The following is an 18,946-nucleotide window of genomic DNA, read 5'->3' on the forward strand; positions in this document are numbered from 1 at the left end:
TCGAGCATTTTAACCTGAGCCCCACACGGTTGAGTCGACTAAAAACCTCCTCCAGGTTCTGCAGGTGCTCGACTATGTTCTAACCTGTGACCAAGATGTCGTCCTGGAAGACCATGGTGTGCGGGACCAACTTTAGTAAACTTTCTATGTTTCTCTGGAATATCGCCACTGCTGATCAGATTCTAAATGGGCATCTGTTAGAAACAAAAAGACCTTTGTGCATATTGATGCAGGTGAGGGCCTTCGATGATTCCTCCAGTTCCTGTGTCATGTAGGCTGAAGTCAGATCCAGCTTCGTGAATGTCTTTCCTCCCGCCAGCATTACAAAGAGTTCGTCGGCTTTTGGTAGTGGGTATTGGTCCTGCAGGGAGAAACGATTGATAGTTACTTTGTAATCGCCACAGATTCTGACGGTGCCGTCTCCCTTGAGAACTGGGACAATAGGACTGAACTCGATCGGTGAGATGATGCCCTCTCTTTGTAGCCGGTCTAGCTCGATCTCTACCCTTTCTCTCATCATGCACGGTACTGCTTTCGCCTTGTGATGGATGGGTATCGCCCCCGGAATTAGGTGGATCTGCACTTTTGCTCCTTGGAATTTCCTGATGCCAGGTTTGAACAGCGAAGGAAATTTGGTTAAGACCTGGGCAGACGAAGTGTCGTCAGCGGGCGATAGCGCTCGGATGTCGTCCCAGTTCCAGCGTATTTTTCCCAGCCAGCTTCTGCTGAGCAGCGTGGGACCATCGCCCGGTATCACCCAGAGTGGTAGCTTGTGCACCGCTCCATCGTAGGAGACCTTTACGGTACCACTGCCGATTACAGGAATCAGTTCTTTTGTGTAAGTTCTTAGTTTCGTGCGAACTGGAGTTAGGACTGGCCTTGCGGCCTTGATGCACCACAACCTTTCGAAAGTCTTTTTGTCCATGATGGATTAGCTTGCACCCGTGTCCAGCTCCATTGACACAGGAATCCATTTAGTTCAACATTCAACATTATCGGGGGACAATTCATGGTGAATGTGTGTACCCAATGTACCTCTGCCTCCTCTATCTGAGGCTCTGTTTCGTCGTGATCCTCCTTTGCAACATGGTGGTTTGCAGGTTTAACAGGCTTAGGAGCTCGCCTGCACACTCGTTGGAGGTGTCCCATTGTTCCACAGCCCTTGCAAACATACCCTTTGAATCGGCATGAATGGAAACGATGATCACCCCCGCAGCGCCAACAAGGTGTTAATGGCCTTGCATTCATCACCCTTGATGGTGGACTCTGCGACATCTGTGGACGTGCAGCTGCAGGTATGTGTGACCTGCCCTGTATGTTACGATTTGAAAATAACATCACTTTGTTCACAGTACTTGTAGCAGCACTTGTGTGCTGAGAGATTTGCTTAGTATTGTCACTGGTGGTTATGAATGCCTGGGCTATCACTATGGTCTTACTCAAGGTTGGGGTCTCTACAGTCAAAAGTTTGCAAAGTATGGTTTCGTGGCCAATGCCAAGTATGAAAAAGTCTCTGAGCATGTGCTCCAAATATCTTTCAAATTCGCAATGCATCTTAGCTCGGCGACATAACTCACCACTTCCTGGCCTTCAGACCTTTTGTAAGTGTAGAATCGATATCTCGCTATCAGAATGCTTTCCTTCGGGTTCAAAATGCTCTCGGACCAGTGTGCACAAATCGTTGTACGATTTCTCTGTGGGTTTTACTGGAGTGAGCAGATTCTTCATGAGGCCATACGTTGGTGCCCCACAGAAGGTGAGGAGGATCGGCCTTCGTTTGGCAGTGCTCTCTTCCCCATCTAGCTCGTTGGCTACGAAGTATTGGTTGAGTCGCTCCACAAAAGTTTCCCAATCATCTCCCTCCGAAAATTTCTCCAATATGCCCACTGTTCTCTGCATTTTTGGGTTCGCTATCTGTATCTCATCATCAGTTGTTGTGTATGGAGAAAGAGTCAGACTGAACACTTAAAGTAAAGTGTGACCTTAGTGCCTCTCCAATCTGTGAAGCCTTCTTATGTACCTGTGCTCCCAACGATTATGGGATTCCTTGGGACTCCGGGGGATGAGCCCTCTGGTGGCTGTACAGAGTAAATACAAGTCCACATATATAACACCGTCCATTCCGGTAACGACTGCCCATTTGGCTAACTTTCACTTGCCCACCGGGGGACCGCCGAGAATGAGTGTGCAACGCTGACTTTTTTCGCCGGGCGATCAGTTCCACACACCTTTACCCTCAAAATGGAAATTCTCACCCGTTTTTTTCGCTAAGCGTTAGCAATCCTTCTCAGCGGGCAATCGGGCGTTGAGGGCATTATGGAAAGTCTGGCCCGTAGGGTTGCGAAGAGGAGTCATGAGCCAAGTGCTCAGTGCATAGCCCTTGTCACCGAGGAGACAGCCGCAATCTTGATTTGGCCCAGTGAAGAGGCCTGGCACATCGGTGTGCTGCAGTATGAATGAATCGCGGCTTCTGCCAGGAAACCGGGCATCAACTGCCATAATTTAGTGGTTGTGGTCGCAAACCAGTTGAACCTTGTGGGAGTGGTATCCCTTGCGATTTTGGAAGACCTCTGAGTGTGTTGGGGTGCCCTCAGACCGACGTGGGTGCAATCAATGGCCCCCTGGACCCTGGGGAAGCTCACAATGCACAGGAATGCAGTCTGCTGCTCCAACTGCTTGTCCCTGCTCATACGGAAGGAGATGTAATCGGCCTTCCTCCTATACAAAGCATCTGTGACCTACCGTATTGATGTATGGGCTACAAACTGCGAGATGTTGGAGATGACTGCAATCGCAGCTTTGAAGGACGCAGTGGCATAAAAGTTCAGGGCGATTGTAACCTTGGAGGCCACGTTCAGGGCTGTCCTCACCCGTGTCAGCCAGTCTGCCAGCAGGAGATTGCAGAGCTCCATCATGACGTCCTTGCGGAATCGTAGTCTGCGCAGGCACGGATCATCAGTGAGGTCCCTGTAGGAGAACTGGTGCCGGAAAACCCTTTGTCGATTATGGCCTTCCGCCCTCACATCTGCGTAGCCGTCTTGCTCTCTCTTCTGCCTCACTGGCTTCTCCCTGCTGGTCTGCTGGCTCCTCCACCTCTGCAGGCTGCTGCTGCCCAGCATCTGCCTCCGCTGCAGGCTGCCTCCTGTCCTGCTGGCCCAGTATCTTGTGCGGGGGGTCCGTGTAGCTCGCTCTCCTCCTTAGGGGGCGCCCTTGCTGAGGGCTTTCCTGTGGCAGCTCTGTGGTGTCCCCTCCGTGCCCATCTCCCTGGCCCTCTCCATGCTGGGCCGCAATGATACCTGCGGCCCTTGCCTCCTGCCTCTGCAGCCATTGCCCCCAGCGCCGCCTTCTCCTATGTGCCTCAGCAGCACACATAATGTGCAGGAGGTGTTGGCCTGCCTGCACTGCAACCATTTCGAATCCCTTCCCAAGCCACCTTGATGTCGGCTCCCTATTGTGCAGGTGGAGGAGCCTGCAGCATTGTCAATCAATCGCGCAGTGTGGTATCCTCGCACTGGTTGTGAATGACGGTGAAAAAGTTGCTGACACAAATGCAGCAAAAACCAACACACCTTTAAGCAATGCTGGTGGTCCACAGCAAGAACCAGACACTGTTGAGTGGTCACAAGATTTTTCCAGCGGAATGTGGCTTCCGGGATCGGGATCTCAGTGGCGCGCGCTCTGATGACTCACTTAGGAATGTTGGGCAGCAGCGCGGGGGGAAGTGGGGGGAGGCGGTGCGGTTACGTTCACCGCCAGAAAACCGTGGCTGGGCGAGCGGCGGTCATTACATGAAAAATCGGCGGCCATTCCACTCCGCAGTGTGGTTGCCAATTTCCAGTGGTAGCAGGCCTTCAGGGAAGGGGCAATTTCTGCCCCTATGTTTGCATGGTGGATGATAGTGGAAAGCAGGGTCTTTGCAATTAACATGATTTGTTAAACAGTAACATCAGGATTCATTTAAAGGGGATGGAAAATATACAGTCCACCCCATTTTTAGTGTTTTCTCAGTCTTGGAAAACTTTGGATCGACTCCCAGGCTGGTACAATGTTGCAGCTTCCATAAAGATGAATGGAGCTGCTCAGAACACATGAAACTCCTGTCAGTGAAAATATTGGACAAGGCAAGGAGGTTAATATCTCAACTTGCCCTAATGTCCACAGGGATAACTGTGGGTTGATGCGATACTGTATGATAACAATAAATGTGTCAATTGGGTTAACAGAGGAATTATTTATATCACAGTACAATTTCAACCTAATAATTAAAAATAAATTAAACATGTTTTTTTTTTAAATTTGCTGTTAGGATGTAGGCAACACTGGCAAGGCAGTATTCATTGCCCTTCCCTACTTGCCCTCAGGGCATTAAGAATCAACCACGTAGTGTGGAACTGGAGTCACGTGTAGGCCAGGCCAGCAACGGATGGTCGGTTCCCTTCCCTGAAGGAGATTAATTAATCAGTTGGATCTTTACAATAATCCAGCAGCTTTTGTGAAGTCATTTTCTAGAACTAGCCCACAAATAACCAGATTTATTGAAGTTAATGTCACAACGTGCCCTAGCATGACCTCTGGGTTGCTAGGCTACCATAACTCCTCAGATTTAACTACCGTTTTAGGTGAATGATACGGGAGAGTAGGATAGCTTCTACTTCGATAGTTTTCATTAAATGAGAAAGCCATAATAAAGCAGAATTAGTGCAATAGTAGTTAGCATATAAAAGATATTTACTAAATTGTTGGCCAAAATTTGTCATGATCAAATAAAGATCCCAATTAAGTGGTACATAATTCTGTATTCCGTTTTTTAATTTCAAGGCACTAAATGCTACAAACAGATTGCAAGTTGAAACAGGAACATTTGGAAAATATTTAATAGTCAACAGTCTGGGTATAAATATGTTTTATTATTTTAAAATTTTCAACACTTATTTCATTCACTGACTTTAAAACTGCTACCGTAGTGATATTTATTCTCAACATGGCATTTCCAGCATGGCACATTGAGGGCATAGATATAGTTATGTGTGGTGTTAGAAAAAGTGTTGTAACCTTCCAGAAATCAATATTTTCAGATACAGTAGCTTGAAACTATATCATAAGTTGTCACATTCTGCAAATCAAAACCCTGACTTTCCCATTGGTTTCAGAAGAATAATTGAATCTCAAGACAAATTTTAATTTGTTTAGGAGTAGTTATATTAATATATTGAATTCAAGATAATTAAACAAAATTCCAGAGATACTAATCCAAGCTCACTCCCAACACTATTTTAACTGTTAGCTCATCCATGGAACCTAGAGCACAGTAGGCATCACCTTCCTTGGAGGCCTTGACCACTTATTCCTTTCTTTAATTTTGAAATCTTCAATTTTCTTTATCAGATATTTTGCCTACACTTTTTGTAAGGAGGGGTTAATATAATATTAATTGCTTTTGCTTGCAGCTCAATTCACATATTCATTTCTATGGAGAAAAAAAATCCATTCTTCCAATTTCTAGTCTTTTTGAAGCTTGATAATGTTATACTCAAGCCCTCTACTTCTGTGAGCACAGCCTAAGTTGAATAACCTGCACATATCTCTCGAACTTACAGAAAATAATACAACTTCTGGAGACTGGAAGAGCCAAACAATGGATTTTGGCATCTGCTAAAGCAGTGTCACTGAATAGCCACAATCTGGGTGAAGACAGACTTTATATCAATGGAGTCTTCTTCTAAGTGCAATAAACAATCCACAAGTTCATCCGGTAGTAGAGTTTGCTCTTGAAACAGCTTCTCTGTCACATATATTCTGTGATGCTCATCGACCGAGAACTGAGCCTTTTCCTTCTTAAGGACACACTTTAGATCGTCTTGTGCCCCACTATAGCTAGACATCAAATCTGTATTCATATCTAGGATTACACCAATCGTGGAAATATCAACTTTACTGTCAAAAACTGGAATGCTGAACCCTTTGTATTCTTTAGCTTGATTACTTCCATCCTTTTGAATTGATAGGTCGCCATTATGTGATAAATCCACGATCTGGCACCTATTGGAGACTTGAGGCTTATAACCAATGGTTTCTGCGTCTTCATTTGGTTGAGACAGATCAAAAATATGAGCTTCTGGAGTTTCCAAAAATGGGTTCTCAAAACCTGCTTGGTCTATTTGTTGTTTAGAATTTCCATGTACATTCTGGATTGTGCTTTTGTTGTTTCTTGTCAGCAAATCTTCCTTTACTTCTGTTATTGGCGGATCATTGACCATCAAGAGCATTGCAGAGTGTAGAAAGGGAATTTCGTCTTTCTTCTACAATTGGAAATAAATGCAAAACTGGATGAATATCATAGGTCTTTCAAAAGATTTGCTGAATAAGATTTAAAATAAAACCCTTTGGTATAGCTTCTGTGTGGGTAAGCTCCATTTACTGAAGACCTGACAACAATTTTCCACTTGTTTATCATAAATTCAGTAGTTTCGCTTTCATTTCAGATTTTCAATCAAAATCAAAGGTTTTATAACCGGAAGGCTGTTCAGGGTTACTAGTCTCAGCACTTGTACTTCTACTTTAAGTCAATTGTAACATGCCAACTGGGAGCAAAATCCCTTGAGATTGGATGGACAATAGGTTCAGTGGCTACTGTGTGATGCAGTGGATTTGCTAGATGTCCTTTTATCTCTAGAATGTGGTTTCAAATCTAGCTCAGACTGGTGGGCTAAAAGCTTCCTCTCTCTCTTGGCTAAACATGCTACACCATTATTAAGCTACAAGTTTGTGCCTGCAACTCTCCGCATGGTGAGCTCTGACTTTCAACTGAGCCTACCTACAGGAGGTGCTGAGCACCAAAGCAGATAGGTATCTGGAAAGGCTTCTTAGGACTAATGAAGCAGATTTTCCTCTAACCCTTAAAGAAAGAAAGAAGAGTTATACAGTGCCTTTCATGATCTCTGGATGTCTCAAAATGCTTTAGAGTCAATGAAGTATAATTTGAAGTGTAGTCACTGTTGTAATGCAGGAAATGCGGCAGCCAATTTGCACACAGCAAGCTCCCACAAACAGCAATGTGCTAATGATCAGATAATCTGTTTTTGTTATGTTGATTGAGGGATAAATATTGGCCAGGACACCAGGGATAAGAACCCTGCTCTTCTTCAAAATAGTGATGTGGGATAATTTATGTCCACCCGAGAGAGCAGACGGAACCTCGGTTTAACATCTCATCCAAAAGATGACACCTCCAACAGTGCAGCATTGTTAGCCTCGATTTTTGTGCTCCAGTCACTGGAGTCACAACCTTTTGACTCTGAGGCGAGAGTGCTACCCACTTAGCCACTGTTGGCACAGCTTAGGTGTAAAGTATCACCTGGGCTTATTAAATATAATAAAGAATAGTCAGCATGGATTTCAAAAGGGAAAGTCTTGCTTGACCAACTTCATTGCATTCTTTGAAGAGGTAACAGAGAGAGTAGACGCGGGTAATGTAGATGTAATATATCTAGATTTCAAACTGCCTTTGTTAAGATACGACAGAATAGACTAATGAATAAGGTCAGAGCATACTGAGTCGGGACAAGTAACAGAATGGATAGCTAGCTGGCTGCAAGAGTGGGGGTACAGTGTAGCTATTCAGATTGGCAGAAGGTGGGAAGTGGGGTCCTACAAAGATCAGTGCTGGGACCACTGTTATTCACAATTTATGTTAATGATTTAGAATTTGGAATCAAAAATATAATTTCTAAATTTGTAGGGAACACCACCTTGTGGGATGGAATAGTCAGTATTGAGGAGGACTGCAAAAATTACAAAGACATTAATAAACTTGCAGAGTGTGCATACAATTGGCAAATAAATTTCAACATGGATAAATGTGAGGAATTAAATGTTGGTAAGAAAAATAAGGGGAACACATATTACTTGGAAAATAAGGACTAGAAATAGGCCTCCTTAGCACCTCCCATTATCGCCTCCAGGGGGCGTTATGGAGACATGGCTCCAGGGTGACCAAGGCTAGGAACTCAACATCCAGGGGTATTTCACATTCAAGAAGGATAGACAGAAAGGAAAAGGAGGTGGGGTAGCGTTGCTGGTTAAAGAGGAAATTAATGCAATAGTAAGGAAGGACATTAGCTTGGATGATGTGGAATCTGTATGGGTAGAGCTGCGGAATACCAAAGGCAGAAAACGCGAGTGGGAGTTGTGTACAGACCGCCAAACAGTAGTAGTGAGGTTGGGGACAGCATCAAACAAGAAATTAGTGATGTATGCAATAAGGGTGCAGCAGTTATCATGGGCGACTTTAATCTACATATAGGTTGGGCTAACCAAACTGGTAGCAATACAGTGGAGGAGGATTTCCTGGAGTGTATTAGAAACATAGAAACATAGAAACATAGAAAATAGGTGCAGGAGTAGGCTATTCGGCCCTTCGAGCCTGCACCACCATTCAATAAGATCATGGCTGATCATTCACCTCAGTATCCCTTTCCTGCTTTCTCTCCATACCCCTTGATCCCTTTAGTCGTAAGGGCGATTTCTAACTCCCTCTAGAATATATCCAATGAACTGGCATCAACAACTCTCTGCGGTAGGGAATTCCATAGGTTAACAACCTTCTGAGTGAAGAAGTTTCTCCTCATCTCAGTCCTAAATGGATAAGAGTATCCTTAGACTGTGTCCCCTGGTTCTGGACTTACTCAACATCGGGTTGGTTTTCTAGACCAATATGTCGATGAACCAACTAAAGTGCTGGCCATCCTAGACTGGGTGATGTGTAATGAGAAAGGACTAATTAGCAATCTTGTTATGTGAGGCCCCTTGGGGAAGAGAGACCATAATATGATAGAATTCTTTATTAAAGTGGAGAGTGACACAGTTAATTCAGAGACTAGGGTCCTGAACATAGGGAAAGGTAACTTCGATGGTATGAGACGTGAATTGGCTAGAATAGACTGGCAAATGATACTTAAAGGGTTGACGGTGGATAGGCAATGGCAAACATTTAAGGATCACATGGATGAACTTCAACAATTGTACATCCCGGTCTGGAGTAAAAATAAAACTGGGAAGATGGCTCAACCATGGCTAACAAGGGAAATTAAGGATAGTGTTAAATCCAAGGAAGAGGCATATAAATTGGCCAGAAAAAGCAGCAAACCTGAGGACTGGGAAAAATTTAGAATTCAGCAGAGGAGGACAAAGGGTTTAATTAGGAGGGGGAAAATAAAGTATGAGAGGAAGCTTGCTGTGAACATAAAAACTGACTGCAAAAGTTTCTATAGATGTGTGAAGAGAAAAAGATTAGTGAAGACAAACTTAGGTACCTTGCAGTCAGAATCAGGTGAATTTATAATGGGGAACAAAGAAATGGCAAACTAATTGAACAAATACTTTGGTTCTGTCTTCATGAAGGAAGACACAAATAAACTTCCGGAAATACTAGGACAGAGGGTCTATGGAAAAGGAGGAACTGAAGGAAATCCTTATTAGTCAGGAAATTGTGTTAAGGAGATTGATGGGATTGAAGGCCGATAAATCCCCAGGGCCTGATAGTCTGCATCCCTGAGTACTTAAGGAAGTGGTCCGAGAAATAGTGGATGCATTGGTGATCATTTTCCAGCAGTCTGTTGACTCTGGATCAGTTCCAATGGACTGGAGGGTAGCTAATGTAACGCCACTTTTTAAAAAAGGAGGGAGAGAGAAAATGCGGAATTATAGACCGGTTAGCCTGACATCAGTAGTGGGGGAAATGTTGGAATCAATTATTAAAGATGAAATAACAGCGCATTTGGAAAGCAGTGACAGGATCAGTCCAAGTCAGCATGGATTTATGAAAGGGAAATCATGCTTGACAAATCTTGTGGAATTTTTTGAGGCTGTAACTAGTAGAGTGGACAAGGGAGAACCAATGGATGTGGTGTTTTTGGACTTTCAAAAGGCTTTTGACAAGAGATCGGTGTGCAAAATTAAAGCACATGGTATTGGGGCTAATGTATTGACGTGGTTGGCAGACAGGAAGCAGAGAGTCGGGATATACGGGTTCTTTTCAGAATTGCAGGCAGTGACTAGTGGGGTGCCACAGGGCTCAGTGCTGGGACCCCAGCTATTTACAATATGCATCAATGATGTAGATGAAGGAATTGAGTGTAATATCTCCAAGTATGCAGATGGCACTAAGCTGGGTGACAGTGTGAACTGCGAGGAGGATGCCAAGAGGCTGCAGGGTCACTTGGACAGGTTAGGCGAGTGGGCAAATGCATGGCAGATGCAGGTACAGCAGGCGGTGAAGAAGGCAAATGGCCTTCATAGCTAGCAGGCAGGTCTTACTGCAGTTGTATAGGGCCTTGGTGAGACCACACCTGGAATATTGTTTTGGTCTCCTAATCTGAGGAAGGATGTTCTTGCTATTGAGGGAGTGCAGCGAAGGTTCACCAGACTGATTCCCGGAATGGCAGGACTGACATATGAGGAGAGACTGGATCGACTGGGCCTGTATTCACTGGAGTTTAGAAGGATGAGAGGGGATCTCATAGAAACATATAAAATTCTGACGGGACTGAACCGGTTAGATGCAGGAAGAATGTTCTCGATGTTGGAGAAGCCCAGAACCAGGGCACACAGTCTTAGGATAAGGGTTAAGTCATTTAGGGCTGAGATGAGGGGAAACTTCTTCACTCAGAGAGCTGTTAACCTATGGAATTCCCTACCGCAGAGGGTTGTTGATGCCAGTTCATTGGATATATTCAAGAGGGAGTTAGATATGGCCCTTACGGCTAAAGGGATCAAGGGGTATGGAGAGAAAGCAGGAAAGTGGTACTGAGGTGAATGATCAGCCATGATCTTATTGAATGGTGATGCAGGCTCAAAGGGCCAAATGGCCTACTCCTGCACCTATTTTCTATGTTTCTATGTTTCTAGTATAATATGGATAAATGTGAGGTTATCCACTTTGGTGGCAAAAACACGAAGGCAGAATATTATCTCAATGGCGGCAGATTAGGAAAATGGGAGTTGCAACGAGACCTGGGTGTCATGGTGCATCAGTCGTTGAAAGTTGGCATACAGATACAGCAGGCGGTGAAGAAGGCAAGTAGTATGTTGGCCTTCATAGCTAGGGGATTTGAGTATAGGAGCAGGGAGGTCTTACTGCAGTTGTACAGGGCCTTCGTTGGGCCTCATTGTGTTCAGTTTTGGTCTCCTAATCTGAGGAAGGACGTTCTTGCTATTGAGGGAGTGCAGCGAAGGTTCACCAGACTAATTCCCGGGATGGCAGGACTGACATATGAGGAGAGACTGGATCAACTGGGCCCGTATTCACTGGAGTTTAGAAGAATGAGAGGGGATCCCATAGAAACATATAAAATACTGACGGAACTGGACAGGTTAGATGCTGGAAGAATGTTCCCGATGTTGGGGAAGTCCAGAACCAGGGCTCACAGTCTAAGGATAAGGGGTAAGCTATTTAGGACCGAGATGAGGAGAAACTTTTTCACTCAGAGAGTTGTTAACCTGTGGAATTCTCTTCCGCAGAGAGTTGTTGATGCCAGTTCGTTGGATATATTCTCGAGGGAGTTAGATATGGCCCTTACAGGGGTATGGAGAGAAAGTAGGGAAGGGATACTGAGGGAATGATCAGCCATGATCTTATTGAATGGTGGTGCAGGCTCGAAGGGCCGAATGGCCTACTCCTGCTCCTATTTTCTATGCTTCTATGTTTCTATAACGGGGTGCTAACTGGGCACTGACCGGGCGTGGCAACAGCATTGACTCCTGCCATTTGGCGAGAGGTTTGCGATGTTGCACCACGATCTCTTTTGCCTGGAGATCGTGACATCATCACCGCGCACATCTCCCCAGTAGCGCCTGGACCCGAACTTGGGTTCCGCCTCCTGCAGCATTGCCGGGCGCAAACACCGGCAGCTAAACGAGGTGTTCATCAGGAGGCCGAGCCTTAAAGGCAAGGTGGCTGAGGTAAGTTTAAAAAATAAAAATGTTACCTTCTCTCTCTCAGGTTTCAGGCCCGCGATTGATCAGCCCGGTACTCTGCTTGAGTGTATTGGACGGATTGGGTGGGATCGCGGCTGCCGTCGGGGAGAGGTAATTTTTTTTTTCAGAGCCTGCAATGATGGCCCGTCCCTTTAATGGAGGGAAGGAGCCTTTCAACGTGCAGCGCTGCACGGCTACTGCCCCGCCTGCTGCTGATTGAGCTCCAGGAAGGAAGTGGAACACTTGATCGTGCTCCACTTCTTTCCTGGAGCGCAAACGTCGAATTTCTCAAAAGTTAGAAAAAATTCATGCCTGCCACTAATTTTTCAAACTTTGAAAATTTCGCACCCCAATTTCTCCCTCGAAGACTCTAAATGTGGTAGAGGAGCATAGGGGTCTGGGAGTACAAATACACAGATCATTAAAAGTAGCAGGTTAATAAGGCCATAAAAAAGCAAACTAAGCACAAGGGTTTATTTTTAGAGAGATAGAATTGAAAAGTAGAGAAGTTATGCTAAAATTGTATCAAATTTTGGTTAGTTCACATTTGGAGTACTGTGTACAGTTCTGGTCGTATTCTAATAAAAGGATATAGAGGCATTGGAGAGGGTGCAATAAAGATTTTCAAGGATGATACCAGAGCTGTGAGGTTAGACCTATCGGGAAAGGGTGAACAGGCTGGGTCTCTTTTTTTTCTTCAATAGAGAAGGCTGAGGGGTGACTTAATAGAGGTTTTTAACATTATGAAAGGTGCTGATAGAGTAGACACAGAGGCCGGAATTTTGCCGGTGCTCAGAAGACGGGTTCGGAGGCGGGTCAGCTGCGAAATTTGAAATGATTGCCAGTGGGTCAGGACCCCACTGTCGACCCACCTCCACACCACTTTACCAGATGTCGGGTCTGTCAACGCTGAACAGATGTGACACACAGCGGCGGGGGAGACAATTTAGCTCATTATGACCTGACCACTGCAAGTGTACTGTAAAAGCCCCCAATCTCTCAGCTGTTCACTTTCCAAGATCAGAACCTCTTGCTTACTGCATCAGGAAGGCATATTGACCTTTCTGCAGATTGCAAGTCTTTGGATCAATCTCTCTATCCAGTGACACCTCATTAGAATAACCTCTCTCACCATGGACAGATCACTTCTGTCATCTCTATTTCACCTGCCATCTATTACATTAGCATTGGTGCCCTTGAAACTATCTCACCTTGGTCCTCAGAATCACGACCAGCACCAACACCAACAACACCAACCTTCTCCGCAATCAACTGAAGCTCCACAGGACAAAGGGCATCGGTACCTGACCACATTGCTGCCCGGATGCCATATTTACTTCACTTGACGCTGTACACCCTGGCTGCCACATGTTGCGGCAGGCTGGCACCACCCCACACCAACAACACCCAGCATCCTTACAATGCCCAAGCCATTCCATTCACACTCATCAGCATTGCGGGAGGGATACCGTTATGTCTCACCATTCACTGCCTAGCCCATTACACAACTCAATGCCCCTCTAATTTAATATTTCTGTCCAATAAGTATCAGTACGCAAACTGCTGTCACTGAGTCATCATCATAGGCAGTCCCTCGAAATCGAGGAAGACTTGCTTCCACTCTAAAAATGAGTTCTCAGGTGACTAAACAGTCCACTACAGGAATTACAGTCCCTGTCACAGGTGGGACAGACAGTCGTTGAAGGAAAGAGTGGGTGGGACTGGTTTGCTGCACGCTCCTTCCGTTGTCTGCGCTTGTTTTCTGCATGCTCTCAGCGATGAGACTCGAGGTGCTTAGCACCCTCCCGGATGCACTTCCTCCACTTAGGGCGGTCTTTGGCCAGGGACTCCCAGGTACCAGTGGGGATGTTGCATTTTATCAAGGAGGCTTTGAGGGTGTCCTTGTAACGTTTCTTCTGCCTACCTTGGGCTCGCTTGCCGTGTAGGAGTTCCGAGTAGAGGGCTTGCTTTGGGAGTCTTGTGTCAGGCATTCGAACATTGTGGCCCGCCCAGCGGAGCTGGTTGAGTGTGGTCAGTGCTTCGATGCTGGGGATGTTGGCCTGGTCGATGACTGCCCTTGTTGATAATAGGCTCCCGAGTTATGGAAAGTGGTCCAAATTATCCAGGGCCACGCCGTGGATCTTGATGACTTGGGGGTAGTGCTTTGTGGCGGGGTTAGGCTGGTGGAGGACCTTTGTCTTACAGATGTTTAGTGTAAGGCCCAAGCTTTCGTATGCCTCAGTGAAGGTGTTGATTATGACTTGGAATTCAGACATTGAATGTGTGCAGATGCATGTGTCGTCAGCGTACTGCAGTTCAATGACAGATGTTGTCGAAGTAAAGAATATAAGCACAAGTTACCAAATAATATAGAATTGTTCTTAAGTGGAAGAGTTGATTTGTGTTCAGGTTCTTTTCTCCACCTAATTAGAGGGCACTGTTTGATACAATACTAAGATAAACATAACTTTGCATTTTGCAACCATTATTTGTGAAACACCAGGTTTCATTTTCCCCGAAGAAAACATTAACACTTCACCGTTTCCTCTTTTGTCACTTGCTTATTCTGCCTGAAGTGTGAACAAATGTGAAACTTTTGAGCCTGTTACTGTAAGGGGCTAAGGTGCTTGTATTAAGCTGCTGGCATCAAGGGTTATAAAACCTGACTATGACCAACATTATAATACAGGAACAAATATCTATATTGTAAATATTGTGAACTCTAAACAACACTACTTGGTGCATATTTGAAGAGTAGAAGTTGTTGAACAGAGATAAATGAGCCAGGGTGCCAGGGTTAAATATATCTCCTCAGTGCTGGAGAGGAACTTGGAATGCCGAGGGGGAAGATCCAGTTGTTGTGGTCCACGTGGGTACCAATGACCTAGATAGGACAAAGAAAGAGGTTCTGCTGAGGGAGTATGAGCAGCTAGGGGCCAAATTTAAAAGCAGAACCACAAAGGTAATAATCTCTGGATTCGAAGCCATTGCCTTTGGCTGCCACAACAAATGTTGTATCCTCGCCATCAATTCCATTCCTGACCCCACCACTGTCTCAGGGTGAATCAGACAGTTTGCAACTTCAGTGTCCTGTTTGAGCACACACTGAGCTTCTCTCTATCCTCTCTATAGAGGGCCAGGGGCAGCACGGGCCAGCCCACACTGCGATATGTCCGTGCAGCAGAGCTGGTCTCCAGTCATCTTGGGTAATCCTTGCCATTGGACCAAGACCGAGCTCTGTCAAGCCCGTTTGGTGGCTGGTGTGCAACAGCCACCACACGTTAAAAAAATCCATGCACAGGTATCTTCCACCCTTCAACATGTAGTTCGGGACTTGGAATATTAGATCCTTCATTGAAATACCTGTGAACTCATCCCTTTTTTGGCGTGGAAGCAAGTCATCCTCGATACAAGGGACCGCTTATGATGATGATGATGATGATGATGAATCTGGATTACTACCTGAGCCATGAGCAAATTTGCATAGGGTAAATAAGATCAGCGAGTTAAACACGTGGCTCAAAGACTACTGTGGGAGAAATAGGTTTTGGTTCGTGGGACACTGACACCAGTACTGGGGTAAGAGGGAGCTGTTCCGTTCAGACGGGCTCAACTTAGACCATGCTGGGACTAGGGTCCTGGCGAATCAAATAACGAGAGCTGTAGAGAGGGCTTTAAATGAATTAATGGGGGGGGAGGATTCAGGTGAGTGAAATTTAAAAAGTCGAAGAATAAGGAGAAGGCAATAGATCAGGGTAGCACTGGGGGAAATGAAAACCAGAGTGTGCCAGGGAGGGACAGAATGTATAAACATAAAGGTGAATCAGAAAGTGGGATCAAAGCAGGGAAAAATGGAAAAAAACAAATTTAAAAGCTCTTTATGTGAATGCACACAGCATTCATAACAAAATAGATGACTTGACGGCACAAATAGATACAAATAGGTATGATTTGATAGCCATTACAGAGACGTGGTTGCAAGGTGACCTGGACTGGAAACTAAATATTCAAGGGTATTTGACAATTCGGAAGGACAAACAGAAAGGAAAAGGAGGTGGGGTAGCACTGTTAATAAAGGATGAGATCAGTGCGTTAGTGAGAAACGATATTAGCTCAGAAGATCAAGATGTTGAATGTTGAATCAGTTTGGGTGGTGATAAGGAATAATAAGGGGGAAAAGTCACTGGTGGGTGTAGTCAATAGGCCCCCTAACAGTAGCTACATTGTTGGATGGAGTATAAATCAAGTAATAATGGCGGCTTGTAAAAAAGGAATGGCAATAATCGTGGGCGATTTTAACCTTCATATTGATTGGACAAAGCAAATTGGCCAGGTAGCCTTGAGGAAGAGTTCATAGTGTATCCGGGATAGTTTCTGTCATGTATTCAACCAGCATTGTAACCCATGTATACACTGACCACTAGGTGGGAGACACTCCTAACCTGGACCTTCAGGTATAAAAGGGGAAGCTCCACCCACCTTCATCACTTGAGTGCTAAAGAATAAAGGACAGGTCACAGACTGACCTTCTCTCAAGCATGGGCCTCGTGTGCATTTATACTGTGTAGTAAGGACGTATCAATGGCGACAAGAAACTGGGATTTAAACCACGCGAGCATGGCCACTAGCAGAACAGACGAGAGGTACTGTGTTAAGGAATGTTTGGGACAGAGATTCAACATTGTTAAAGCAGCACACAGTTCTCCAGGCAGACAAGGGCAGTCAGGCATGCCCCAACATGTAGTCGAACCCAGAGGGGGAGTTCGACAGAGACAATGGCAAGCTGAACAGCGATTCACGCCATTGCAAGGGACAATGCGGCCAGTAATGGGGCCATCAACACCTGTTAATGGTGCACTCAAGGACAATAACAGGGGCAGTCAGGGATGATTGACTGTCAAGGGACCTTTTGTTTCAAACCGCAACTCATGCTGGAGGCGTGGAGGTATACATTCAGCCGGAGTTTGCAGAGATGAACAAAATACCTGCAGAAATTGCAGAAATGGACACTGGGGGAAATCGCTGGAAGCGGAAGTTCAGCGAGTTCGTGTGGAGCACGTATACAGTTCATACACCAGGACGCCACCGATAATGATGAAAGTGCTCCTCAATGGCATCCCAGTATCAATGGAGTTAGACATGGGTGCCAGCCAGTCCCTGATGGGTATCAAACAGTTCGAAAAGTTGTGGGCATCCAAGGCCAGGAGGCCAAAATTATCGCCGATTGATGCACAGCTACGGACTTACACAAAGCAGATCATTCCGGTGCTAGGCAGCGCCACGGTAGTCGTGACCCACAAAGATTCGGAGAACAGGTTGCCACTCTGGATTGTCCCAGGGTACGGTCCCGCACTACTGGGGAGGAGTTGGCTTGCTGTCATGAACTGGAAATGGGGCGATGTCAATGCAATTTCCTCTGTGGAGCGAGTATCATGCTCACAGGTCCAGGACAAATTTGACTCATTATTTCAACCCGGCATTGGCACTTTCATGGGGGCCAAGGTAGTGATTCACATAAACCCGGACGCCAGGCCAGTACACCACAAGGCCAGAGCGGTTCCGTACGTGATGCGGGAAAAGATAGAAGGCGAATTGGACCGCCTGTTGAGGGAAGGCATCATCTCGCCAGTCGAATTCAGTGACTGGGCGAGCCCGATTGTGCCAGTGCTCAAGGCGGATGGGTCGGTCAGGATATGTGGCGATTACAAGGCCACCATCAATCGGGTGTCACTCCAAGACCAGTACCCGCTACCGAGAGCGGAGGACCTCTTTGCGACGCTATTCGGTGGCAAACATTTTTCAAAATTGGACCTGACCTCAGCTTACATGACCCAGGAGCTGGCGAGTGAGTCGAAGAAGCTGACCACCATCACGACACACAAGGGGTTGTTTGAGTACAACAGATGTCCGTTCGGGATTCGCTCGGCCGCCGCGATCTTCCAACGAAATATGGAAAGCCTCCTCAAGTCGATTCCAGGGACAGTGGTTTTTCAGGAAGACATCCTCATTACGGGTTACGATACTGAAGAACACCTCCACAACCTGGAGGAGATGCTACGCAGACTGGACCGGGTAGGTCTGCGACTGAAAAAGGCGAAGTGCGTCTTCCTAGCTCCAGAGGTAGAATTCCTGGGGATGAGGGTAGCAGCAGACGGGATCAGCCCTACTGCATCCAAGACGGAAGCAATCCAGAGAGCACCCAGACCCCGTAACACGATGGAGCTGCGTTCATTCCTGGGGCTCCTGAACTATTTTGGTAACTTTCTTCCCAAATTGAGCACGCTGCTAGAGCTGCTACACGTGCTCCTACGCGAATGGGTCTGGGGGGACAGCCAGGAAAGGGCTTTTAATAGAGCATGCAATTTGTTATGTTCCAACAATCTGTTAACGCTATATGACCCATGTAAGAAACTTGTGTTAACGTGCGATGCGTCGTCCTATGGTGTCGGGTGTGTGTTGCAGCATGTCAATGCCAAGGGTCAGTTACAACCGGTAGCTTATGCCTCCAGGAGTCTGTCCCAGGCAGAAAGGGGCTACGGGATGGTAGAAAAGGAGGCGCTCGCATGTGTATATGCGGTAAAGAAAATGCACCAGTACCTGTTTGGCAGGAAATTTGACCTGGAGACAGATCACAAACCCCTAACGTCCCTTTTGGCCGACAACAAGGCCATAAATGCAAACGCATCGGCCTGCATACAGAGGTGGGCACTCACGTTAGCTGCCTATGACTATACAATTCGGCACAGACCGGGTACCGAAAACTGCGCTGATGCACTCAGCAGACTTCCACTAGCCACCACTGAGGGGGCTACCGAGCATGGTGCTGAGATGGTCATGGCTGTTGAAGCTTTCGGAAGCGAAGGCTCACCCGTGACAGCCCGTTAGATTAAAGTCTGGACAAATAGAGACCCGCTATTGTCTCTAGTCAAGAAATGTGTCCTGAATGGGGACTGGGCAACCACGTACAGGGCAT

The 18,946-nt window shown here is 46.0% G+C and overlaps 1 protein-coding gene across 1 annotated transcript in view; it reads right to left on the reverse strand.

The window, feature by feature from the left end:
• Positions 1-5,663: 5,663 nt before the first annotated feature.
• LOC139268115 (interleukin-12 receptor subunit beta-2-like) overlaps positions 5,664-18,946 on the reverse strand; it is a 186,658-nt gene continuing 173,375 nt past the window's right edge. The window contains exon 16 of the mRNA XM_070886134.1: positions 5,664-6,299. Within this exon, the coding sequence (XP_070742235.1) occupies positions 5,664-6,299 (636 nt within the window). The remainder of the gene's footprint in view (positions 6,300-18,946) is intronic.

This window comes from Pristiophorus japonicus, chromosome 8, assembly GCF_044704955.1.
Source record: "Pristiophorus japonicus isolate sPriJap1 chromosome 8, sPriJap1.hap1, whole genome shotgun sequence".
NCBI lineage: Eukaryota > Metazoa > Chordata > Chondrichthyes > Pristiophoridae > Pristiophorus > Pristiophorus japonicus.